General features: G+C 52.9%; 1 protein-coding gene across 2 annotated transcripts in view; it reads right to left on the reverse strand.

Moving 5' to 3' along the window:
- Positions 1 to 26,988, reverse strand: part of SYK (spleen associated tyrosine kinase) — an 84,644-nt gene that overhangs the window by 41,587 nt on the left and 16,069 nt on the right. For both annotated transcript variants that reach the window (XM_053205352.1, XM_053205351.1), the window contains exons 2-3: positions 8,561 to 9,019; positions 6,345 to 6,505 (exon numbers count right to left, since the gene is read on the reverse strand). In XM_053205352.1, the coding sequence (XP_053061327.1) occupies positions 6,345 to 6,505; positions 8,561 to 8,977 (578 nt within the window). In that variant the 5' untranslated portion in view covers positions 8,978 to 9,019. The remainder of the gene's footprint in view (positions 1 to 6,344; positions 6,506 to 8,560; positions 9,020 to 26,988) is intronic.

Consider the following 26,988-nt stretch of genomic DNA (forward strand, 5'->3'; position numbering starts at 1 on the left):
CCAGTTGTGCACAGAATGTGGTGAGCCTTCGCTGGACCCTCTATGCATGTTGCTGACTGCTTTCTCTGCAGGGACTCCCACAGAGCCGTGAACGTGAGAGGCACGAGGGGGTGTGCGTGTGTGCCTAAGGGAGGGACAAGCAGGATGGGAAGGGTGTGATGGGAGGATATGGGGGGGAGGGAAGGGAAGGGAGAAAATAACGGAAGCATCACACTCTACCTGGAAGTAGCTGGTAACATGAGGATGATTCTGAGTAAACTGTGTGTTTCTCCTTGGAGGGGACAGGGGAGGACTGTGAGGGGCCACCTGAATTTCAGATGCGAGGCACTTAGGGGGATCAGTGGTTCTGAGGGGGCTGGAAAGGGCAAGCCGCACCTCTACTCTGCACCTGCTCAGAGGCCCCCCTTTGGATCAGGAGGGGCTCCTTGTCTGTCTGACCGGCTGTCGCTCCAGTCTCTGCTCTGGGCCAGGCCACGCCCAGGTCACAGTGTTGAGACTCTGCAGTTTTTTCCCTTTCTGCCCTAACTCCCTTCTCCTCACTGTTCAGGGCACTTTTCAATGCCCCTTTCCCCAGGAAGACGGGGCTCGCTGAGACCCTGCTGTGAGCACTGCACCCGTGACGATGGGGGCGGGCCATCCCTGCACTAACGGCGTTCAGAACAGGTGCGACTGAGGCGCAATGGACAGGTGCACAGAAATAAAATAAAGAACATACTGGGTGTCAGCAGCGCCATTCAGTTACACGGGGCGACCGTGACCGATGGAGCCCCACACCCTTTGCGGCATGTCCGTCTTTCTCAGTGTGACATCTTCGGATGTCGTGGCGAGGGCGGGGCCGGAATCAGTCTTGTTGGTCAGTCTCCATGGCCCCTGTCACAGTGCCTGGCACGTACCTGGCGGAATGCAGGAACATTCTGGTGCAAGGATGACGATTTCCGTAGCTTCTTTCTGAACAGCATGCTTCTAAATGCAGTGGTGATTTCCTGGCTTGCTGAGTCCCCTGACAAATCTGAAATACTACTTGTTCTTTGTAACATTAATTCAACTGTTTAGGGAGCCACCATCTGTGCATTTTATTTATTTAAAGATTTTTTTCAGTGTTTATTTTTGAGACAGAGAGAGAGAGAGAGAGACAGAGTGGGAGCAGGAGAGGGGCAGAGAGAGAGGGAGACACAGAATCCGAAGCAGGTTCCAGGCTCCGAGCTGGCGGCACAGAGCCCCACAGGGGGTCAAACCCATGAACTGTGAGATCATGACCTGAGCTGAAGCCGGATGCCCAACCGACTGAGCCACCCAGGCGCCCCTCATCTGTGTATTTTAAAGGTCGCCTTGAAGTTGCTCTCGGCTTTGTAAGAACTAAAAGGACTTTAAGCCACAAATGATCAAATATTTATCCGCCTACTAAACACAAGGAAAGCGAGAATTCTACTTTCCTCCTTTTGCAGGAAATGGAACTTTTGGAGTGTTTTCTTTCTAAGATACTTTACGTGATGAAATGAAGGGCGTCGCACATTACATTTGGGCCCCTGTGATGTGTACTTGGGGGACGTGTGCGGGTGCCCGGGCTCCATGCTGCCTGGACCACGAGCTGGGCCCCATCCAGCCCAAGCAGGGCCCAGCAATGTGACCGCACAGCCTCAGGGTTTTGTACGATGTATAAACGATACTTAACCATGACCAGAGAAGAGCACTCTTCCTCCATTCCAACGTCCTTTCCCAAAGTCGACAATGATCCCGAAAATGTGTGTGCCTTACTAATAATGAGTTGTAAACCCAGAGGAAGGACTGCGTTTTTTCTTTTTTCCACACGTGGGAAATAATATTACTAAACTATTGTCCACGGAGGAGGCGATCAAGCATTGCACAGTTGAAAAAATGTAGAAAATAAAAGGCACTATTGAGATGTGTCAGGCAGTTGAGTAAAAAGTTACGTTACGGTTTTCTAAGTTTTGTATGTTTACTGTATTTCCCGCTTTAAAAAATGTAATTTATTGCAATTTTTTTCTTATTCTAAAAATAGATTTTGTATTTTTTTTAAACAAGGATCTCCAGGGGCGCCTGGGTGGCTCAGTTGGTTAAGCGTCTGACTTCGGCTCAGGTCATGATCCCGTGATTCGTGAGTTCGAGTCCTGCGTCGGGCTCTGCGCTGACAGCTCGGAGCCTGGAGCCTGCTTCGGATTCTGTGTCTCCCTCTGTCTCTGCCCCTCCCCGACTCATGCTCTGTCTCTCTCTGCCTCTCACCAATAAATAAACATTAAAAAAAAACTTAAAAAAAATAAAAAGAAAAGAAGATCTTCGAACCGTATACGCCTTGGACCCCACCAATCCTGGGTCCTTCCTTTGGGGGAAGGGGGATACAAATTTTGCAAAAGAAATTTTGTTTACCTTTTCGAACAAATTCATTTTTCGGGGAGACCTGGGCTGTGACTAATTTCTCAAAACGGCAAACCCTGTCATCATGTGAGGTTTCAGAGATCCGAAGGGCTACACCCTCACGAAGCCCTTGGGCCCTGGTGTCCCCAGAAGGCAGACCCCCAACCCGCAGGACCGTGGCTGGGTGCTCACATGGCCTTGCCCTTATGTGTGCATGCACAGAGAACTCCAGTCTCCTTTTCCTAAAAGGGCACCAATCCCATCATGGTCCACCCTCGAGACCCGCGTGGTCCCGGGTAGGCTGTGTGGACAGGACACGGGACAGGGGAAAGGCTGACATGTCCCGTGGACACGCCCTGGAGCCATGCCTTGCACGAAGAGCGCGGGGTTAGGACGCAGCTGCTGGTGGTGGGGTCCCTGGACTCTCAGCCCAGAGCCATCAGGACCCTGGAGCCTCGCTCTCAACTCCCACTCGCCTGACCACCTGGGGTAGGCTCCCTCGTGCCTCAGTCCCCCTTTGAAAACCAAGGACTTACACTCATGGCAGTGAGGTCCCTTCTGGCTCAAGTATTCCGCCCCCACAAATGGACTTCCCACTGTCATTCGTGAGGAGAGAAAACTGGATCTGAGTTGGCCAGTGTCCCCCGGATACGGCCTCTCTTGGTGGTTAGCAGTTCCCAAGATTTAACTTCTGCATCTTAAACCGTCATGGCAAAGATTCACGACCTCACGTAGGCCTTTTCGAAACACTTCTGCCTCTTCCTCCGTGATTTCTAGGGGTGGCACAGGGCATGTGTTTTCCCAGGAGAGGGGTCTGGCCACGTTGAACCGTCATGTAAATCGGAGGTTCTAGAATGAACTCTCTCACTTCCCCATTTGACTCTCCATGTTATTACTTAAGCCGAAACTGCAAACATTCGGGATTTCCCACAGGTGCCCCTTGGCCCCTGCTGCCTGTGGCCGTTCAAGACTCAAAATCAGCTTGTGCACGCAGCCCCCAAGTCGCGGTGGTTCCACTTGTGAGTTTTCAGCTTTACGATGGACACAGAGTGACAGTAATCCGGTAGAAACCATACTTCAGAGTTTGAAGGTGCATCTCTTCCCGGGCTGGGGATGTGAGGCAGGGTTCTCTCTGTGATGCTGGGGAGGGCGCCACGGCCCCCAGGCATCCACGCCGTCAAGATGGCGAACGGCGCGTTCAGCACTGACAACGTTGATAGGTTCTGTGTGTCCCCTTCGGCCCAGTGCTCCAGAGACCACACCAGACTGTCAACACTTGACTATCAGATCGGCTTCGGTCGATGACTTAGCCCAACAGTATGTTCACGTTATGAGTTCTGAGTGCACTCATGGCGGGCGAGGCCCAGCTATGGTGTCTGCTCAGTAGCGTAGGTATATTAAATGCATTTTCCACTTACTGTATTTTCCACCTACGAAGGGTTTATCGGGACATAACCCCATCATAAGTAGAGGAGATCTGTATTTATTACCCTCCTACCAAGCGCTAGGCATTACACACAGCACACTGACATGCGCCAACTTATCTTAAATCAAGTTCATGATGCCCATTATTAAGAGCCACAAAAATTAGGTTCTGTTTCTGGATCTGAGAGCCTCTTAGACTCTTGTCGATTCCGCCAGGTGCTGCCGGGAGGTCCCAGGGAGGGCAGGCTGGCCTTGGGGTCAAAGACGGGGTCATGAAAGAAACAAGTGCCCCGAGCGAGGCCGTGCGGAGGGGGTGGGGGTGTGGGAAGCACCCGGCAGGCCGCTGACTGGAGCCAGACCGTGTCCTAGAAGGGCTGGGGACAGACCCATGTAGGACAGCAGCAATGCAGAGCCAGACGGCCAGCCCCGCGTGGGGCAAGTCCGGCAGCAAGACGAGGCCGAACAAGGAACCCTAAACATCGGGGGAACAGAAGGGTGACGGACGCGGCAGTGTTCATCCTGAAATCCCGCCTTCCGCCTCACGGAAACAGGTGCCGTGGTCCCCAGCAGACACAGAGGAACGGTGCTCACGAGAAGGGCACGTGTGCACAGAAGAGACACAGAGCCCCGGCCCTGGCCAGGGTGCACAGAGCACAGCACAGAGCCACGGGGCAGGGCCACGCACCAGCACCCACGTCCCTGTGTCCAACAAGCAGCCACAGGGTTCCTGCGTTCAGGCACCAGAACGCAAAAGCCCTGACGTCTGGAGACTAACGAACACCGCACTTGGGTTCAAGCACACACGAACCACACAGTGTGGCCTCTGAGTGTCCGTACTCCTGCATCTCTGCATGGTCTCTTTTCTACACCCAGCCAGATGGGTCCCACTGAACCTGAGCTAAACCCGCCCTGACACCCTCCTGAAGGTGGACAGCGCCCCCCTTCTAGCACCCGCCAGTCCTCCCAGGCCTGGCCCTGCGGCACACGTCCACCCGCCCAGGGCACCCACACGCGTGCTCTGTCCCTTTCCTTCTGCACAGCCACCTGTTCCACGGCTCCTGTTCTACGGTTCGGTGCCTGTTTCTCTCACTGAGATGTGTGGCTCGGGAGGCAGACGGTGGGGTGCTCACACCTCCATCTCTAACATGCCGAGTGGCGTCGGCATTCAGTGCCTCCACAGCTACGGATTCTAGTGAATGCTAGTTCGCAGGCGGTAAGTCAACCGAAATGACTGGAAAGCAGCAGGAAAGACATTCTATAGGAAAACCTGGACGAGGCAGGAGAAGACCCCTGGGGAAGGGACTGGCAGCTGGCTGGGCCCTCGGCTGTCCCAGGGCGGGGCCCCTCATCTGAGCGGGGAGCAGGCCGCCGTCTCTGACCACAGCTGTTTTCCAGCGAGCCTGGGATCAGGTGCTGGACCCGCGAGGAGAGAGGCCTCGTTCACTCTTTGGATTACATCACTCGGGGCTGACTTCATGCAGGCCCAGAAGTTTGTGCTGGAAATGATTCCGAAGAAGACAGTAAAAGTCCAAACCTCAGGGGGAAATGAGCTGACAGGGGCCACCCGAGGAACAAATATCTCCTGCACACGATTTCTGCTGGAGGCTGCTACGGAGGCTGCTAAATCAGCATTCCAGCACCTGCTGCGTACCGACCTGGGCTACCCCGCTCTTGTTTTCAGAATCACTTTTCAAAGAAGAGTTTTGCGTTTAAGATCGTTTTGCAAGTAAGAGCTATTATGGTAAAATCTGAATAAAAAATTCTTAATAGATGTATACTCAGCAAAAACACTCCTAGTTCTAGGAACAGTTAAAAGTCAGCTGGGTGTGAGTGAGTGCACGTGCCTGACCATGGGGCCAAGTGCCATCTGTAAGGGTCCAAGGTGAGACCGAATGACTGTCCTCTGAGGCACCGGCTTAGCACCTGAGCAGTGACAAACAGGTGGGAACGTCCCCGACCACAGCTCCTCTGGGAATAAGGCCGACACCTGCCCAAGACAGCGCGGTGCTGTCCTTGACCCCTGACCCCGCTCCAAGGTGGCCTGAGTCTCCAGGATCCCGAGTATTGAGGCCCATCGGTCGCTAAGGTTAACAAGGAAACCGTTCAAACTCCCGACAAATTCTCTTCGATTATCTGCCTCAGTGGCGCCATGTAGTTCCAAGGAAAGACAGAAGTCAAGTCTGAGACCTTGGGGCACTGAGTGAACAAACACGGTGTTTTTATTTCAGATGGACGCCCACGATCATCACGCGCCCTATCCTGGCACGTAAAGCAAGCTCTGTGGCTGATACCATTTCTCTAACTCACGTACCCCTGTGCCCGAGAAGAGTGTTCACTTTGGGCTCGGACTGGGTGACAAATGCTGGGTTACGAGCGGCATCTCTGTCTGGGAACGTCTTCATGGTGGGCCACGTGGGTGGTGCCCTGTGACGGTGTGTGAGCCCTCCCCGGAGCCACGTGGGCTCCAGGAAGGGGGAAGCCAAGTTACCCCAACAGTCCAAGGGGGCCCGTCGGTAGGAGGTGACAGGGAAGAAGACCGTACTTACAAAAATTTTCCATTTGTCTTGGATCCTATCAGGACAATCTGCTCCGATTCGACCCGTGAGATTTTGCCGTGGAACCAGGGCATTTTCTCGTGGGCCGTGGTGGCGATCAGCTTCTCCAGCTGTGGTTTCTGGCTGATAATGGCCTGCTCCAGAGCCTGGCCCTGCCGCGAGGAAAAGGGGGCAGAGAGGTACTGAGTAAAAACATGTAAGAGTGTCAGAGATCATTTCCGATCCGTCTTAAGTTCTGACGTGGTCATTCGTTCATTCACCACATAAAACCAGTAAGATCCTTGTATAGGATTTAAATACCTTCAAGTATGTAAGTGACAACGCAGATTTTAGAGGCTGGCCTTTTAAAGCCGGATGGGGCTTCAGAAACCGTCCGGCATCATCCGTGAGGTGCAGAGGATAGGCCTCCTGCCCTCCATGGATCGCAGCCCAGCACTGACCCTGTGGTTCTGCATCACAGCCCGGCCCTGCCCAACACCTCAGAAGCCCTGGGATGTGAACCACAAGGGAGACGTGGTTTTCCTGTCTCCTCTGAGCTCTCACTCTCTGTCTGTACCTGCAGGACATGTGGCTACAGGGCGTGGAGGACCCACAGGGCGTGAGACCATGACAACAGTGGAAAACAAAAACGGGAGGGGGCCGACGGCTGGGTGGGTTCCCTTCCCCACCGTGCTCAGTGGGCGGGGGAGAGGTTTCTCCGCAGCCATAAACGAAGACCCCAGCGTGGATTATTGGAAATTAGAAAGAAGACCAGAAGAAGTAAAAATAACAGTATAATGAACCCAGGGACGCCTGGGTGGCTCAGTCGGTTAAGCGTCTGCTTTGGGCTCAGGCCAGGATCTCGCAGTCCGTGAGTTCAAGCCCCGAGTGGGGCTCTGTGCTGATAGCTCGGAGCCTGGAGCCTACTTCCGATTCTGTGTCTCCCTCTCTCTCTCTCTTTGCCCCTCCCCTGCTCACACTCTCTCTCTCAAAAATAAATAAACATTAAAAAAAAAAAAATATAATGAACCCAAACTAGGGGGTGGAAGGGAGGCGGGAAGATAGGTGGGAGCTGAGATGCAAAGTGGGTCAGACTGCACAGATGGCCTGAGAAACAGCAGCTCTGCGTGAGAGGGTGCATCCCACAGCGGCATCCCAAACACCGCCAGTGGAGGTCTGGGCGCAGGAAGAAGGTGGCCCGAAAGGGTACCGGCTGCGTGAGTCCCCTCACAGGTGATATTCTGGAAAAGGCTACACTGTGGGACAGATGGCTGGTGGGGGGCTGCTGGGCGCCCGCCGGGGGGGGGGGGGCAGCAGACCCTGATTGGGGTGGGACCCACACGGTGTGGGGTGTTGGTCAAAACCCTAGAAATGTACGTCTGACAAGGTTCGTGTTACTGTGCCTGAATGACCAGTCCACAGATCTGCTGCATCTGACTTTGCAAAAAAAAAAAGTAAATCAGATGGCCTGGGGCACGTCCACTCCACGCTCATGACAACGACCGCACACAGAGTACTGCTCCCTGCGTGCAAGGTGACTTCGGCGCAGGTTGTATTCAAGGGCAGAAAGCAGTCACTGCACACGACCCTCAGAAAGGCTGTGCCGCACACGTCCGTGTGCAGGGGACGGCACCCCCAGTGCAGGACGCGCACATCCGGGGAATGAGAGAGAAAGGGCCGAACGCACGGGGCCGAGCAGGAGACCGTCAACCAGCCCGGTGGCTCCTGACATCGGGTGCTGTTGACAGTGAGGCTGGGACCCGGCGGTCCCAGCCCCTGGGGCCTTTCCGGATGACAATCTGTCGATACGTGTGAATTGAACACATGCACCCTTCCCTGCGGCCACACCAACGAGCTCAGGGTCACCCGCCTAGAGGCTGAGAAAGATGGGCAGGGGCACGTCACTGGCGGATTACGTGCCCGTCCCCAGGGCACCGGGGACGTAAATTGTGGGGCGTGGGAGCCGGCGTCAGGGGCCAAGCCCGGGCTGCTGGAGCTCCGGCTCTGCTCGTCCGGAACGTTCTGCGACGGAGCCCCCGGAGCCGTAAAATCAGGAGCCCATCCATGGGCGCAGAGCGACCCCGTCAGGTCCGCGCACACGGCTGACGCCACGGCGACCGTCTGGAGGGGCCCCGAGGGATCCGGTGACCGGCGACCGGCATCGCCGGCAGGCGGGGTGCCCCCCGAGGAGGGGCGCTGTCCCCCAGCGGCCGGGCGTGGGCGCTCACCTGCAGGTTCCAGGTCTGCCTCACGTACTCCCGGATGAGGCTCTCCTTCAGGTCCTCGAACGGGCCGGTCTTGGGCTGCACGCCGGGCGGCCGGTGGAAGGGCTTCTTGAGGAGGCAGACGAGGCCGTCGCACTCCTGGGAGTGGTAGTGGCACAGCTCGGCGGGGCTGCCGTGAGCCCTGCCGCCCGCGATGGCGTACGTGCCGTTGAGCTCACGCTCGATGGTGTAGTGGTGCGCCTTCCTCCCGTGCGCCACGGACAGTGCGAAGCCGCCCAGGTAATTGCGGCTCTGGCGCAGCAGGTACAGCCCGTCGCTCATGCCCCCCTGCACCAGGTAGTCCTCCGCCTCCTCCCGGGTGATGTTGCCAAAGAAGAAGGGCAGGTGGTTGGCGTTGTCGGCCGCCACGCCTCCCGCCATGCCGGCGCCTCCCTGCCACGGGCCGCGGGCGCACGCGGGGTCCTCCTGGCAAGAGAAGACGGGACATCGGTCAGGACGCGAGCAGCAAGGACGGTCGCAGAACCACGGACCCTCTGGAGCCCGGGCCAGGCCCTCCCGATGGGGCCAAGAGCTCTTCCCTCCAGGGGCCCGGGGGTCCTCCTTCCAAACACGCCGCCTCGGCGCCGAGCCCCAAAACACAGCACGGGACAAAGGTGACCCCATTAACTTCCTCTTCCGGTCGGGACAGAGAAGTCTAAGACACGCTACAACGGAAAGTCTCGTTGCAAGACGGCTCAGGCGCTGGCCCCACGGCCCGCAGGTGCCCGGCCCGGCACCCTCTCCAGACGGGGACAGTCATGACGGTCACGCAGTGCAACACAGACCTGGGCACTGGGGCTACTGCGTCTCGTCTGGTAGACGGACACCAGACGGCTGAAGGAGCAGCCACATTCACACACGTAGCACCAAGGCCGCATGCACCTCGGCTCACGGGCCTTCGGCCTGGGCAGGGGGAGGGCCAGCCGCTGCCCTGGGGCATGAAGACAGACAACCTGTCAGGGCCCCTGGCCTCGGATGCCACGCTGTCCCCTCCCTGTCCTTCTCCAGACCACATCCAGGCACTAAAGAATCCAGGACACTAAAGAAACGGTGCGGGTTCCACATTCGACAAGGACACCCGTCACCAAGACGGCACTGAACAGACACACGCACCTCAGGAATGCGGTGGATGCTGGAGAAGAGAAGGGTCTACGCGTTGCCAATCCCCAGATACCCAAAGCAGTGTGTATTTTAACCAAAAGGGCCTGTCACGCATGGAGAATTATCTAGGCGACCCCATCCGTACATCCAGGGAGGAAAGCGCGTGCCCCTGCACGTTGCACTCAGGTGTAGACAGTCACACACACACACACACACACACACACACGATGATGGGAGACAGCTTCTCCACCATGGGTTTTCCTACACGTCGCGATAAAGCATCAGAATAACTGCCTGGGGTGCCTGGGGGGCTCAGTCGGTTGGGCAGAGCCCCTGACTCTTGGTTTCGGCTCGGGTCGTGACCTCACGGTTTGTGGGTTCAAGCCCCTCGTCAAGCTCTGTGCTGACAGCACAGAGCCTGCTTGGGATCCTCTCTCTCACTCTCGCTGCCCCCCCCACAAAATAAATAAACTTAAAAAAAAAAAAGAATACATGCCTGACAGAGGGAACGATTTTCTCTAGGCGATGTTGCCCAATCTCCTGAGTGAGCCCCGCAAAAGACATCAGTTTTATTATAATTTAAGGATTAAATAGTCGTCTGGCTTCCTCGTCAGCACTGGACTGTTAATGATCAGTTTTTCTTGGTCCACAGTTTGCTTTGTTACATACAGCTTACAGTTGCACGTGGTCTAAGGATGCCATGAGCAAAAAACACCTCTGGGAAGATGTCTTTTGGAAGCAATTATTTCTTTTCCTATTTTTTTTAAAGTTTATTTATTTTTGACAGAGAGACAGAGAGAGCACAAGTTAGGGAGGGACAGAGAGAGGGAGACACAGAATCCGAAGCAGGCTCCAGGCTCCGAGCTGTCCACACAGAGCCCGATGCGGGGCTCGAACTCACAAACCGTGAGATCATGACCTGAGCTGGAGTCGGACGCTCAACCGACTGAGCCCCCAGGCGCCCCTCAAGCACCATACTTTAAATGTGAACAAACACTTTGTAATTTACCTAAATCCCAACAACATAACAACCATTTTCAAAATTCGTCATTTGTTGCTTTGGACATGGGTGCTGGCTCTCTGGCCTGTAGGGCCCTTGAGAGGAATCAGAACAAGACAGGACAGGGCAAGGCACCTGCTGGCCCGTCCCCCAGGGGAGGGTCCTACACATTCATCTCCCAGCAGGTGGCTCCTTTCAGCTTTCAGGGGCAGAGGGGGTGGCCTGGAGGCCTGGCTGTGCTCAGCGTTAGCAGTCCCCATCCCCCGCCCCCTGGGCTGAGCAGCCTTTTTCTGGGGGTGTGATTCGCCACAGGGGACACTGCCTGGGGACCTCAGGGTTGACACATTTGGCCGGTGGTGGTGGTGCGGGGTTCTGACAGCAGAGATGGCTCGTGCAAGGACAGCTTAGGGCACGTTCTCGGACTATTTAATTTGCGGAACGAACAGTGTCTGTGATGCCCTGTTCCTGCACCCCTACCACCCACCCAGGGCCTTCTCCTGGTCTCCGACCTCCTCTGCACAACACAGGCTGCCTGGGTCCAGCCATCGTCCCCATGAGCTCACGGCCACACGGCTGTTCTCAGCCCTGCTTTTCGGACACCAGCTCTGGCTCACTTGGCAAACCCCAAAGGCTGTGCGTCTTCATTCGGCCCTCGTCCGGGCTGCTCCCACCGCCGAACCAGGTACCCGCGGTGACTTCCCGCCGTGCACCTTCCTCCGTGTGCCCATCGACGCAGCTCCCCCTCCCCACCACCCAGCACCTGCTTCCAGGCTAAATCTGCCTTTTCTTCTGACCCCAGGGAAAGTCTGTAGCTCAAACTGTGTTTAACGCCCATCAGGATAGTTTTCTCAACAGTGCCTAGAAATGCTACCTAATGGGGCGCCTGGGTGGCTCAGTCGGTTAAGTGTCCGACTTCCGCTCAGGTCACGATCTTGCGGTCTGCAAGTTCGAGCCCCGCGTCGGGCTCTGGGCTGATGGCTCAGAGCCTGGAGCCTGCTTCCGATTCTGTGTCTCCCTCTCTCTCTGCCCCTCCCCCGTTCATGCTCTGTCTCTGTCTCAAAAATAAATAAACATTAAAAAAAAAAAAAAAGAAACGCTACCTAATGCTTGCTAGTTCAATGTTCCCAGTTCTTTCTCTACACGTGCAAAACCACTTTATTCAAAAGCTCAAAAGTGAGAAACAAACAGGGCTTTTGGGCGGCCCACACTGGACCCCCTAAGCCCCCGACCTCGGCCTGAGCACCTGCACAGGTACCTTCCAGGGAGGTGAGGCTTCAGGGTGTTGTGTGGCCAGCTTCTCAAAACACAACAGCATCACTTGCTCCTCTGGGGCCAATTTGTGACACGGGTTCAACGTGCATTTCATAATAGAAAAATGTTTCATGACACGAAATCTTATTTTGTGATGCCTGGGGCAGCACCTCCCCCTTTGCTGATTAATTCCTGCCCCCTATGGTTCATCTGCACAGGGGACAATCCCTCCCCCCCCTCCATGGCTCATCTGCACAGGTGACAATCCCTCCCCCCCCCATGGCTCATCTGCACAGGTGACCATCCCTCCCCCCCCCATGGCTCATCTGCACAGGTGACCATCCCTCCCCCCCCCCCATGGCTCATCTGCATAGATGACAATCCCTCTCCCTCCCACCCATGGCTCATCTGCACAGGGGACAATCCCTCCCCTCCCATGGCTCATCTGCACAGGTGACAATCCCTCCCCCCCCCACAATGGCTCATCTGCACAGGTGACAACCCCTCCCCCCCCATGGCTCATCTGCACAGGTGACAATCCCTCCCCCCCCATGGCTCATCTGCATAGATGACAATCCCTCTCCCTCCCACCCATGGCTCATCTGCACAGGGGACAATCCCTCCCCTCCCATGGCTCATCTGCACAGGTGACAATCCCCCCCCCCACAATGGCTCATCTGCACAGGTGACAATCCCTCCCCCCCCATGGCTCATCTGCACAGGTGACAATCCCTCCCCCCCCATGGCTCATCTGCATAGATGACAATCCCTCTCCCTCCCACCCATGGCTCATCTGCACAGGGGACAATCCCTCCCCTCCCATGGCTCATCTGCACAGGTGACAATCCCCCCCCCACAATGGCTCATCTGCACAGGTGACAATCCCTCCCCTCCCATGGCTCATCTGCATAGATGACAATCCCTCTCCCTCCAACCCATGGCTTATCTGCACAGGAGACAATCCCATCCCTCCCCACCCCACCCCGCCATGGCTCATCTGCACAGGCGAGGCTCAGTCAACACACCATGACTTCCCGCTGAGGGTGATCCCTGTTTCGTCCCCACACCAGTGTGCTGGCTTTGGGACCGAGGTGGAGACGGGTGTTCACGGCCCCATCTGTGTGTCTGGAACTGTTCCGGGCACATGGCAGGTGGCCAGAAATACTGGTTGATTAATATGAGCAGATTTCAAGATAGTGCAGAGTGATCTCGTTTTGTCTTCGAAAACTCATGGGCACACACACGGGTAACATGTACACGCCAGGAGTGGCTGGGAGGTTGGTGGGTGGCTGTGCCCCTCTCTTCTCGGTCCAAACCCCTGCGCCGTCCTCTGCTCTCCCGCCGATGTCCTCGGCCTGGCCTGTACTCCCACGCCCTTGCTAACGTCGCCACGTGGCCAAACCCAAGGTCACCCCTCCGGCCCTCTCTGGTTTGAGCTTCAGGCAGCACTGGACCGGGCCCAGTGCCTTGACTTCAGGGGGTCGGCCTCTATGTTCTTTGCTGACCCCTGATGCCGTGGCTCCTTATCTGCTTATTAATCTGCAACCCAGGGCCGGGGCTGGGTCTCCAACTGCATCTCTCCCTGCACGGCCTCCTCCCCACCCCCCGCCGCCAGCATGGCCACCTGTGTCCCCCAAGCTCCTGACCTGAACTGCTCACCTGACGTGTCCTCCCGAGTGTCCGACAGGCGACCAACCTTCACGTGCCCCCGAGGGGACTTGGTGTGCGTCCCGTCCTCCTGGGGAAATGACGCCGACCCTAAGCAGCTGCTGAGGACGAGACCCTAGAGTGTCCAGACCCCTCCTTGTCATGGCGCACTGACCTACATTGATCCAGAAGATGACGCGCTCGTTCTCGGGTGTGTCCGTCCCGTAAGGAAGCAGTGAGCTCTGTGCACGAGGCGGGGCCGGGTCTCCAGGGAGCTCCCATCAGCTTTCCTTTCCATACATCCCAAAGCCACGACTTCTCACCATGTCCCCAGACCACCCTGGTGGCACCCACCACCTTCCATGCACATCGATGGGTCTCCCCCCACCTGCCCTGCTCCTGGTCTGCTCTGATGTCGGCAAGCCATCTCCCTGTCCCCCGTCACATCCCAAACTCTTCCCTGGTTTGGCCCAAGCCTCTCCTCGTCTTGCCCCCTTGCACCCGTGCTCGCCACGTCGGGCCACGCCGCCCCGTCCTGATGTGCCGGGGCCTTTCCTGTCCCCGGCTGCTGCACGTCCCCCTGGCTGGTCTTCTCGGCCCACGTCACCTCCTCCGAGAGGTCTGTGCTGATGACACGCCGCCATTCATCTTTATCCCTTGAAGGGTTTGTCTCCTTCATCGCATGCACCACCAACCAGCTCTTCCTGCCCTCACACGGGAGCTCCAAGGTCTGGAAGTGTTGACCTGCACCCCTAACACCCTGTGCCTTCCCGGGGGCTCCCAAAATGCCTGTTAAACGGGAACATGCTCGTCTCTCCTGTTTGGAGTTTCCACGGGGAACGCACGCTGTGCACAACACAGACTCCCCACGTGCAGCTGCCACTTTGCTCTCTGGACGGGTCTGCTAGAACAGGGTCTCTCAGTGGACTCCCTGCCTCTCCTCCTGCAGCCCGGACCCCCCGTCTGCCCGCAGGACACCCAGAATGCTTCCGGTCCTGCTCCCCCAGACGCCCGTCCGGTGCTCGCTCACGGCTCCGCTCTCGGTTCGCCGTCCTCGCGGCCTTGACGTTACTTCTAGGGCGTCCGCCCTCCTGGTCACTTTGCCCGTGCGATTCCACTTCCCCCAAGACCCTCTTCAAAGTGTGGCCAGCTTGGAGGCTGCCAGCGCGGGGATCGACCCACACGGGGGCGCGGGCCACTCCCGGGTCTGCCCTCGGTATCCCGGTGTGACACGGCCAGCCTCAGCACGCTGGTATTCACGTTGGGCTTCTGGCTAGCAACAGCGGCTCCGTTCACGCGTCCCCACCCTCGACGCACACACCAACACCGCCCTTTACTCCTCACACTCCTGTTGGTTCCTCCCGTCCATCTGTCACCCGGCAGCTCAGGGTTTCCCAACGTTTGGGCCGGACCCTTCTGTTCTGGGGGCTGTCCTGTCCATGACAGGCTGGCCTCCACTCGCTGACAGTAGTACACCCCAGTTCCCCAAGTGCGACAACCCCAACCGTCTCTAGGCGTTTCCGAATGTTCCCCGGGGGCAATGTTCCCCGGGTCCCCCGACGGGAGACCACCGTGTTCGCGGTTTTGGCCTGCTCACAAACGTGACCTGTTCCTTCCGTTCCATGAGCATCCTCGCCCGTACGTCCGATGGTCACACCTCCCCTTGTGTGGTTCCCTAGCACCATCACCGTGAGCAAAGGGCAGGGCAGGGCAGGCCGGAAGAGAGTGGAGTCCGTGGACGTAAAGGAGCCCAGGGACCTAGCTTGCCGGCACTTCGGCACATGACTCAGCGCCGCGGCACTAAGCTTGGGCCGTTCCCGGCACAAACACCAACCAGAAGCACAAAGAAACGCAAAAACATGGCCCTACACAGACCACCAGAAGGACCCTCGTGTGGAGCGTGAGGCCAGACAAGGAGGCAAGGCGTCGCCTTATCAAGCTTCAGCTGGGAATGGGGTGTCAGGACGCTCACATTTTTCACCGCCCTGCGTGCACCCACAAATGACCACACAGACACGGAGAGCGTAGGCTGGGGGCTGCAACTAGGTTCCAGTGAGGAGGCGAATTATCAACGTGGAATCTGTGAATAATGAGGACTGACTACGGGATCTCTCACTCCTCACCTCCACTGCAAAGGCCCATCCTTGTGGCCAGGGATGCACAGTGTTGCTTTGGGATAAGACTATGTTCTCAGAGCCGCCTGGGTGGCTCAGGTGGTTGAGTGTCCAACTTTGGCTCAGGTCATGATCTCATGGCTCGCGAGTTCGAGCCCTGCATCGGGCTCTGTGCTGGCAGTGCAGAGCCTGCTTTGGATCCTCTGTCCTTCTCTCTCCGTCCCTCCCCTGCTCATTCTCCCTCCCTCCCTCTCTCTCTCTCTATCTCTCAAACAAAAGTCTACGTTCTTAAACTTGTTATTCTTGTTCCCTAAACCCATGTTCATTTCAGTGCTTTGAACCTTGGTGTAGGAACAGAAGAGGTGGCCTGTGTCTCTGTACCTCTGTTTTTCTTAAGCCCCATCTGTCCTGGGTGTCGGAAGCCCGGACAAGTGCTTCAGGATGTCTGCTTTTCTTAAGACCCACTGAGCCGTGGCTCCTACAGGTGCTGAACCTTCGACCACAGGGTGCGTCTCCTTCCACTTCCTGCAGAGAACATCTCCAACAGCACTTAGCATGCTGAGGGGGTGGGTTTCGCGTCACTGGGCCCCAGAGCCTCCCCATATCATATGGACGGAGGCAACAGCGGCAGCGATTAACGGCGCTCTGGGGAGACATTTCCGGACAGTCTCTGCCATAGCCCCGCCACAGAGGGGAACAAAATCAGAAAGATGCAGAAAAGTACAAAAGACCCTGGCGTATCACACTCAGAGGCACACGGCCACCTCGATGCAAAGCAGCCGTGATAGAGATTTGCCTGGGAATTTCCTCTGTGGCTTCAAGCTGAGAGAATTAAGTGTGGGGCTTGAGTAAAAGGAACAATCTCACAGTTCGGTGAATTTGCATAAGAGGAGAGTCCAGCCTTCAGGGACAACAGGGCTTCCTGGGGGCTGGGCAGGGGCTGGCCGATTAGTCACAAGAGACGGCCAGGCTGGGGCGGGCACAGCGGGGCTGCCCCCGAAGTCCCCACAGACGACCACCCTTGGCGGGTCTGCAGGGAGCCGTGGGCGGTGCCTTCTGCGTGCAGGATCTGGCCACGTGGAAGGCGACGCGTGGACACAGACGCCGTGGCTCCCGGCCCGAGTCAGCCCTGTGTCCACCAGCCCGCCCTCAGCGAGACCGCCCTGCGGTACTGTCCCCAGCCTCCCCGGGGCCTGCCGTCCAGCCACACTGCTGCTCGTCCGAGACACAACCACACAGAGCGATCTCTGCCAAGCATTCCCCGATCTGGGTTTGCAGGAAAGCACATTTCTTAGAATAGAGGCACACGTTTCAGAAATAGAACGTAAGTCTAAGGCTGGCTGGACGGAGTGACTTTTTGCTAATGTCTGCAGGCGAGAAGAAGTGTCAACACTGGAAAATATCATCCAGACCTTCAAACCAGAGTTCTCTGGCCACACGTCAAGAGCTGGAAGCCACTACCGGCCCATCAGGGAGAGGCTGATGTGGCTCAGCCGGCACCCGGCTTCTCGGGCCCCACAAGAGAACCTCGCTCTGGGCCATCCCGATGCTTCTCCGCTGACGCGGCCGCACAAATCACAGCTCTTAGGCTCTCCTGTCAACATACAGGCTAACTCTCGACATTCGTGGTTGCAACTAAGCGACCAGCCCACCGCAAGCGATTTAACGTCAAAACAGAAATCACCGAAGGTATATTTATTTATTTTGAGAGGGAGAAAGAGAAAGGGAGCCGCAGAGGACAGTCAGAACCCGGTGCCGAGCCTGCCGATGCCCGGGCCCAGAAAACCCGCTCCACCTTCCCCGGGGAGGGAGGGCTACCCCTGCGGCCTGTCCGCGGGGGCTCCGGGCTCACGCAGACGGGCGCCTCACGGGTGGGGCTCCTGAATGAGGACGCTTGCTTGTTCACAGGTGAGCTGGTGCCTAGCCAAGAATCCGTCAACACAGGATGACATCCAAGGTGTCACCAGGTCACATCCCGCCCTGCTCTCCTGAGGAGGGAGAGGGTGGGGTTGCAGCCAGCAGGTCCCAGGACGTCCTGGCCCAGCCACTGTGGCCCGAAGGCACCCTGGATGTGGCTGGCAGCTGTCCCCGGCCTCTCCGCAGGGCAGACCACACAGGGAAGCAGGACCGGCCGGAAAACAGCCACGGTTTTCCATGGTCCCGCCCCAGGTGATGCGCAGGGAGACCCTGGTCACCCCACAGACGCGTGGCTTCTCCTGTCCCGTCCGCAGGGGCCTGGCTGAGGATTTCAGCTTCTGGACACTCTTTCTTATGTTCCCGTCCCCGCACCTCATTCACACAAACTGCAGGGACCCTGCAGCTGCCGGAGAACCCGGACCACGTGATTTCAACCCACCGGGACACGCTAACGTGGGCTAAGACATCTACGGCAAGTGCTTCTCAGTACACACCCAAAATCACTATGACTGTTTTCTTTTCTTTTTTTAATGTTTACTTATTTTTGAAAGAGAGAAAGATACAGAGAACGAGCAGAGGAGGGGCAGAGAGAGGGAGGGAGACTCAGAATCCGAAGCAGGCTCCAGGCTGTGAGCCATCAGCACAGAGCCCAATGCAGGCCTTGAACTCACGAGCCATGAGATCATGACCTGAGACGAAGTTGGATGCTTCACCAGCTGAGCCATCCAGGCGCCCCCCAACCCTAAGCTATTTTAAGTATCAAATTCCCCTACAAGGCCGGACCACGTAGGAGAGAAACACTAGAGGAATCTTAGCAGGATGGCAATTCCCAGCAGGGGGCTGGCAAGGCTGAGCAGATACAGTCTCCAGGTCAGCAGGGCCGGTGTGCAGGGTCAGGGTGCGGGCGCCAGCTCTCCTTGGGCCCTGTCCCAGGTCTCCTGGCAGACGGCCATCACGCACCGGCGGGAGACATAACTTTCCACCTGTCTCGGATTGCGACACGCATCTGCTGCGTACTCATGCCTCTGTGTCGTGAGCACGACTTTGGATTTCACACTCAAGGCTGTGCTGTCTCCCGGAACACCCAACATGGAGAGACACCCTGTCCCGACACCTGGAGCCGGAAGGAGTCGGTGGACGGTTTACTTAGGTGCGGCCAGGAGACTCACAGGGATGTGTCTGCAAAATTAACCGAAGCCGACTGCACCCCAGACCTACAGGAGGGACAGCTCTGCGCAAGAAGCATCGGCATGCCACAGAGGATCGACCCGATTGAGCCGCAAAGAGCCTGGGTGTGCACCATTCGTGCCGTGAGAGGGACAGTGACCCAGATGGCAGGATAGCAAAGGGAGGCTCTCAAGCACTCGCTCGCGGGGCGTCGGCTGACCTGCCCGCATCACGAAAGGTAGTGGTGCCCAAGCTCACAGACCTGGCATCGGGCTCCGGAGGTCAATGCCCTCCCAAAGGACACACAGGTAGTCACGGTAGAGCCAGGCTGGAGGCCAGCCCTTCCTTAGCTGCAGCCCTTGGAGGCCCTCTGAAAGACAGAGACCAAATTGAGGGTTGACGGAGGGAGGTGGGTGGGGGATGGGCTGGATGGGGGATGGGGACTAAGGAGGGCACTTGTGATGAGCACTGATGTTGTATACAAGTGATGAATCCCTGAATTCTACTCCTGAAACCAATATTGCACTCCCTGTTAACGAACTACGATATAAATTAAAAAAAAAAAAAAAAGAAAGAAAATTTGAAAAACACAAAAAAGAGATACAAATGGAAAAGTCAAGGCCCCACTGGGACTTGCTGAATCACAGCTGTGGGGGCTGGGGCCCAGCGAGTCTGTGATTCCACAAGCTCAGGTCTGAGAACTCCAGCCCAGCAACGTCATCCACGTAGCTGCACAAGACAAAAATCGAAGTCCGGGCAGTACCCTCTCTTCTCTGTGTTGCTGGAAGCAACACATCAGTCAGTCTACCCATTTCACCGGCCACCCTTCCAAACACGCCCACCCTTCCAACAAAACCTGAGCCCTCCACTTCTCTGCTGTTGGTCCACTGTCATCCACCCTCTCATCTCAGGACCGACCCGCTGGTCCCCCCATCGCTCCCACTGGGCTCTCTCAGTGCAGTACCCTCAGATGCTCCCAGACCAGCCAATCCCCCTCAAGGTAAACCCCATGCCTTTCTTTCGCAGCGCTGACCACAGTCCTGACTTCATATCCGAGCATGAGTATTGGATGAATGCCTGCCTCCCTGAGGGCAGAGATGGTTTCTATATGTCTCTTTTACTTGTTTTTTAAATTAAAAAAAAAATTGTTTTAAGTTCATTTCTTTGAGAGAACAGACAGCACGAGCAGGGAGGGGCAGACAGAGGCAGAGAGAGAGAGAGAGAATCCCAAAGCAGGCTCCGTGCTGCCAGCGCAGAGCCCGATTCAGGGCTCAAACCCACGAAACCCCGCGATCATGACCCGAGCCAAAACCAAGAGCTGGATGCTTAATTTGCCTTAGCCACCCAGGCGCCCCTTCTACTTTTTAAATAAACTTTAAATTTTAGGATGTGTTTAGATTTACAGAAAAATCGCAAAGATAGTACAGAGTGTCCATATACCCCACCTTTCTCCTGTTAACATCTTATATGCCTACGGTACATCTCTCACTATTGAACCAACAGTGACACATTATTGTTAACTAAAGCTCATACTTCATTCCTTTCTTTGGATTTCCTTCGTTTTTACCTAATGCCTTCTTTTTTATGTGCCAGGACCCCACCCAAGACACCACTCTGTATTTAGTTCTGATGCCTGCTCAGGCACCTGCGGACTGTGACATGTTCTCAGACCTTCCTTGTTTTAAATGACCTTGACAGTTTCAAGGAATACTGCTCAGGTAGTTTGTAGAACGTTCCTCATCTGAGTTGTCTGATGTTTGTCCCATGGTTAGATCGCAGTTGGGTGTTTTGGGGAGAGAGACCCCACAGGGGAAGGTGCCATCTGACCCATCAGATGGAGGGTACATGCTCTCAACATCACCTGTCACCGTTAATGTTAATCTTTACCATCTGGAAGAGGGGTGCCTGTTGGGTTTCTCCACTGTAAAATTGTTCCCCCACCCCATCCCTTCCATCCCACTCCTTTTGGAAGGAAGAAACTCTGTGCAGCCCACGCTTCGGGAGAGGGGAGGTGTGTTCCACTTCCTTGAGGGCAGAGTATCTTCATAAGTTGTTTGGACTTCTTCTGCAGGGTAGACTTGTCTATTCCCCCTACCCCCCTTGTATTTATTTAGTTGTGTATCCAAAACTACTTTGTTCTGCTGCTCACACTGTTCTGGCATGGCCACTGGGCACCCTTCCAGCTGGTGCCTTTGTCCTTCTCAAATGGCTCTATCATTGTGGTTTTTGTTTTGTTGGGGGACATTTCCTTATTTCTGGCATTAAAGATACCACAGGTGTCTCTAGTATGTTACCTACTCCACTCCTAGCCTATCATTTCTCTCTTCCTTGGGATTGAGAGTGGTATTCGAAACCAAGATCTGGGCACAAAGTGTGCTCACTGCTACTAGGACGTCACTATCTCTAGACCCTCCGAGATGACAGAGAAAGTATACATATAAGTATACCTAACCTGTATATGTACACACATCTGAAGTATTTCTCTACATATCCGTCTGTATCTATGTTAACCTAAACATCAAGTCCTACTGTTATCTCCATCCCTCTGCTTCTACTTTCTGAAAGAGAAAATTGTTGAAAACTGATATAATTTCCTCCTTAAATGTATGATATATTTCGTCAATGAAACCACAGGAGCATGGTGCTTTTTGTTTTTCAGGTAGGGAGGAGGCTATTAATTATTAACTTAGCTTGAAAAGAGTTTGCAACTTTCAGGAATTAGCCTATTTCATATACACCGCCACATTTGTGAGGACAGAATTTTCCACAGTATTTGGTTATTGTCTCTTTGATGTGCACAGAATTAGCAGTGATGACGTCTCTTTTATTTCTGATACCAGTAATTTGTGTCTTCTCTATTGTTTTCCTGTTTTCAATTTCAAGGATTTCTGCTCTTGTTTTAATTATTTCCTTTCTTCTTCTTGCTTTAGGCTTTATTTTCTCTTTTATTTTGCAGTTTTCCAAGGTAGAAGCACAGGTTATTGATTTTACATCTTCCTTTTATCTAATAGATGCATTTACCTCTAAAAATTTCCTTCTAAGCACTATTTTGGCTGCATCCTACAAATTTTGATAAGGGGTATTTTTATTTTTATTCTGTGGGGGAACACTTTTACATTTCCCTTTACACTTCTTCTTTGACCCACTAAGTATTTAGAAGTCTGTTGTTTAATTTAAAAATATTTGGGGATTTTACAGAGGTCTGTTACTGATTTCTAGGTTAATTCCATTGTATCCTGAAAACACAATTTATATTATTTTATATTCACATAAATTACACATTATTTTTGATTTATACACATTACATAAGAACTTATGTTACCATACGTTTTCCAAGAACACTCTCTATCTTGATGGATGTTCCATATGAGTTTGAGAAGAATGAGTATTTTTCTGTTGTTGGATTGAATATTTTATGAATGTTGAGTAGATCAACAGGGTGGAAGGTGCTGCTCAGGTCACGTGTACCATTATTGATTCTCTACCTACTTAGTCTATCAATTACTGACAGAAGGTGATGGAGATCTCCAACTACAACAAGGGATTTGCCTATTTTCTTTTCGGTGCTATCAGTGTTTGCCTTGTGTATTTTGATGTCCTTTGTTAAGTGCATACATGTTTAAAATTGTTCTATCTCTTTGGATAAGTGATTCCTTTATTGTTAAGTAACACTCCTCTTTATCCCTGATGGTCCCATTTCCTGAAGTCTGTTTTATTGAAAATTAATATAGCTATTCCATCTTTATTTCCAGTGGTGCTAGCATGGAATATCTTTCTCCATTCCTTTAGTATTAATCCACATATGTCTCTACATTTAAGATAAGTTGTTTGTTTTTTTTTTTTTTTTGCAATGGGTGGGTCACGTTTTTTGATCCACTTTTATAAACTTTGTACTTTAACTAGGGTACTTAGACCATCTGCATTAAAAGCGATTAGTGATTTAATTGGATTGATATCTAACATGTTTGTAGCTTTTTTATTCATAGAATTTGCTCTTTACTCTCCTCTTTTTCTGCTTTCTCCAGTTTTAATCAAGCATCTTACATGATTCCATTGTAGATGCTCCCAGCATATCTTTAAAAAATTTTTAGTGTTGCCCGGGAGTTTATAATATACATTTAAAACCTAAATTTTAAATCGAACTTTCATACAGTAGAATTACCTCCTGACAGCTTCCTGTTCTTCCCTCTGAACATCTGTGACAATACCACCATTCATTTCACTCACACGTGAGAATCATTCCGTACACAGTTACTTGTACTACTTTAAATAAATACCTGCCTTTTAGATCAATGAAGAATAAGAAAAGTAAAATATTTTATTTTACCTTCATCTTTTCCTTTGCTGATGCTCTTCCATTCTTCGGGCAGATCCAACTTTCAGATCTATACCTTTTGCCTTCTGTCTGAAAAATTTCTTTTACATTTTTTTTTGTAAGGCCAATCAGCTAGTGGCAAATTTTCTTAGCTTTTGTTTGTCCAAGAAAGTCCTTATTTCTCTTTTGCATTTGAAGGATACTTGAGCTGGATATAAAATTCTAGGTTGGCACTTGTGTTTTTTTTTTTCTTTTTTAACATTTAAAATATTTCAAAAGGGCAGTTCTGGTTTGCACAGTTTATGATAGAAAATCTCCTATAAATAACTCTTACCCCCTGTTCCTCTGTGCTTAGGGTCTCCACCCCTCTCTGGCTTTTTTCCAAGATTTTCTGTCTCTAGTTTCTTTCTTTCTGTGAGTTTTCTGGATCTCTGTTGTGGTGACTGTATGTTCCCTTCCCTTTTAGTATGCCTAGTAATTTTTTGCTGAAACCTGGAGTGTTTTGATTTTTTTTTGACAACCTGTTTTTTTGGTTGTTGAAAACCTAGACGTGTTGAATGAGGTAATATGAACTGAAGTGAATGGACTCATAGTGTGAGGATTTACATTACCATCCTAGGATTTCTGTAGCTGCAGGTGCCAGACTTCACATTCTTCTGTGCCCTGTTTGTGTGTCCCCCATTGCCTTTGGGTTTCCCCTGAGCCCTCCTGCTCAGAAGAGTGCACTTCCTGTAGTTATTTTCTCTGCCTGCCATCCACAGCTGTACCACACCCCACTGGAGGCAAGGCACGAAGGAAGGGGAGCACTCCTGGGGTACCTGGGGGTCTCAGTCAGTTGAGAATCTGACTTCAGCTCAGGTCGTGTTTCTTGGTTCATGGCTTTGAGCCCAGCGTCAGGCTCTGTGCTGACAGCTCAGAGCCTGGAGCTTGCTTTGGATTCCATGTCTCCCCCTCTCTCTGCCCTTCCCCACTTATTCTCTCTCTCAAAAATAAATAAACATTTAATTTTTTTTTTAAAAAAAGAAGGGAGCATTCCATAACAGCACACTAACCCTCAGGCTCTCCCTGAGCCAGGGCCATAAGGCTGTGATCTGCACAAGTGTTTTCTCCAGTGGTGTGGCTTCTTTTTTTCTCAAGACCCACACTTTCTATCCTGCCTGCTATGTTCCAGTAATTTACTTGAAGCCTAATCCCCGTTAACCATGGGTGTGGGATTTTTTTTGTGTGTGTGTGTGTGTCCTTCAGGTGACATAAGATGTCAGGAGGGCACCGGAGTAGGAGGAATCCCTCTTTTTCAATGGGACACAGCGGTGACAAGATCTTCTCCCTGGACAAGAGCCTGTTGTAGAGAAAGTTCTGGGTGCATTTAATTTTTTTTTATTTACTTAAATAAATTTTTCACTATATTGTAAAATAGTTCATTTGTTTCAAAATCATGTCGTCTATAAAAATAGTCAAATCCACTTGGTTTTAAAAAATTATTACCCTAGGGGTACCTGGGTGGTTCAGTCAGTTAAGCATCCAACTTGAGCTCAGGTCATGAACTCATGATTTGTGAGTTCAAGCCCTGCGTTGGGCTCTGTGCTGATAGCTCAGAGCCTGGAGCTTGCTTCAGATTCTGTGTCTCCCTCTCTCTGCTCCTCCCCCACTCGTGCTGTCTGTCTCTCTCTCTGAAGTAAATATTAAGAAAAATTAAAAAAAATTATTTCCCTATTTATATGAGAAAGAAACAAAATACAGCAATTCTCATGGTGTGTGGTAATGTCCTAAAAAATGACCCTGAACATTGAATTAGTGAATAGGAACCACTGCTTCTAGGGGAGGTACAGACTAGGTTCCTGGGGGTCTGTGGTCACACGTTTCCATCAACTAATCAATGCACTGTCTTGTTCTTTTATAAGATGCTATATGTAAGTCTCAGATTCACCCTTTACCCATTTTTTCTTTTCTTTCCTTTCCCTTTCCCTTTCCTTTTCTTTTTTTTTTTAAGTAGGCTTCCCACTGAGAGAGGAACCCACTGCGAGGCTTGAACTCATGACCATGAGATCAAGACCTGAGCTGAGATCAGGGGTCCGACGCTTAACCGACTGAGCCACCCAGGCACCCCTCATCCTTTATCCATGTTGAGGGACTTCCAGAATATTCACAAGGGCATCCATGGTCACAAATGAGACAGAAAAGTACAGGTTATTGTAAAAATCAGTACGGCAGTAGATAGATACTAATATGTGCAAAATTTATACCTCAATTAGTCTTAGCTCCTGATAACCCCATCTTGCTGTATTTGTCGGCTCTAAAAAATTTCCTGGCATCTTCAAAACCATAGGTTTTACATACATGTATCAAAAAGAAGTCCACGACCTGCGACAAGTCTGTCTGGTCTGCTAGAACAGATGTTCATATTTGCTGTAGACGAGCCACCAGGTAACACGGCAAGATCAGCATCATGTGCATAAATCAGTGCAGCAGAGTAAACAAGAGCATGAACGGCCTTTGCCCCAAAGGGCACCCGAGCTTGATTTGTCAGTCCTGCTGCTCCTTCACCAGCCCTCTGGTCTTGAGCAAATTACGGTCCACAAAAAGGACATAGCTTTCACCTTATTTGGAATGTTCTTTTAGGAGAAATAAGGGCAAAAAAATAGGTAAGATGGCAAAAAATGGCAACATTTGTTAATTATAAATGTGTTGGCACTTGTCTGTATTTGTAAATTTCCTTCCCAAAAGAGGGCTGTCAGGAAGAATAAATGAGGTCATGTCAGATCAAGACCTGGGGCTCCTGTTCTTCCTCCCCTTCCCTCTCCTCTCCTCCCCTCCCCTCTCCTCTCCTTTCTTTTCCTTTCCTTTCCTTTCTCCTTTTCTTTCTTTCTTTCTTTCTTTCTTTCTTTCTTTCTTTCTTTCTTTCTAATGTTTATTTACTTTTAGGGAGAGAGAGACAGAGTATGAGCAGGGGAGGGGTAGAAAGAGAGAGGGAGACACAGAATCTGAAGCAGGCTCCAGGCCCTGCGCTGTCAGCACAGAGCCCAACGCGGGGCTCGAAGCCACGAACCATGAGATCATGACCTGGGCCAAAGTTGGACCCTTCACCAACTGAGCCACACAGGCACCCCTCCTGTTCTTTCCTCCAGTCTGACCAGAAACAACCTGACTGCAGGGAAGGCTCTTGGCTACTGCTACAGCCCCAGCACCTAGTACTGTTCCTGGCTGGTGGCAAGTGGCCAATAAATCAATGTGCTGACCGGATCAAAGAGTCAGCCAAGCAAACAGCCATGTTTGGCCATGTAGATCGGAGAGGCTGGCAGGAGTAAATAGTGCCACACAAATTTTTTTGGTCATTAAGAATAGCTCGTCTGTGTATTCTTACCTGTTCCTGAAGAAACTTAACGAAAATGCCAAACACTCTAAGTTGCTCCGTAAGATAAGTATCAAAACATCAGGTAGTTTGCGCGTTGACAGAGTGAAGAGGTCATGACCCCCTCCTCTCTGAAATAACCCCAAACAAGAACAGGAAGAGAAAGGCCACGGAATTAGCAGACACCCTCTAACCCCAAACGACAACTTGGGGGGAGCAGAGCCCAATGCAGTGAAGGCTCATTCCCAGAGCATGAAGGCCCTCAGGGCAGGTGGTCAAGGAAGGGACCCACCACAGACCTCAGACGAAGCCCGGAGAGCTGGGGCCCCCACAGCAGTGGGGGAGTCCACCATTTCTTAGGGTGGAGAGATTCTGAATGGCCAATTCTGAATTAAGCCAATTCCTCCTCTCTGTCTCTCTCTCTCAATCTCTCTCTCTCAAACCAATACATAAACTTTAAAACAATAAAGGTGACCAGCAATAGGAGAGACAGGGGGCAGGCGTATAAAGAACATTCCCCAGAACGTCCCA

Source organism: Acinonyx jubatus, chromosome D4, assembly GCF_027475565.1.
Source record: "Acinonyx jubatus isolate Ajub_Pintada_27869175 chromosome D4, VMU_Ajub_asm_v1.0, whole genome shotgun sequence".
Classification (NCBI taxonomy): domain Eukaryota; kingdom Metazoa; phylum Chordata; class Mammalia; order Carnivora; family Felidae; genus Acinonyx; species Acinonyx jubatus.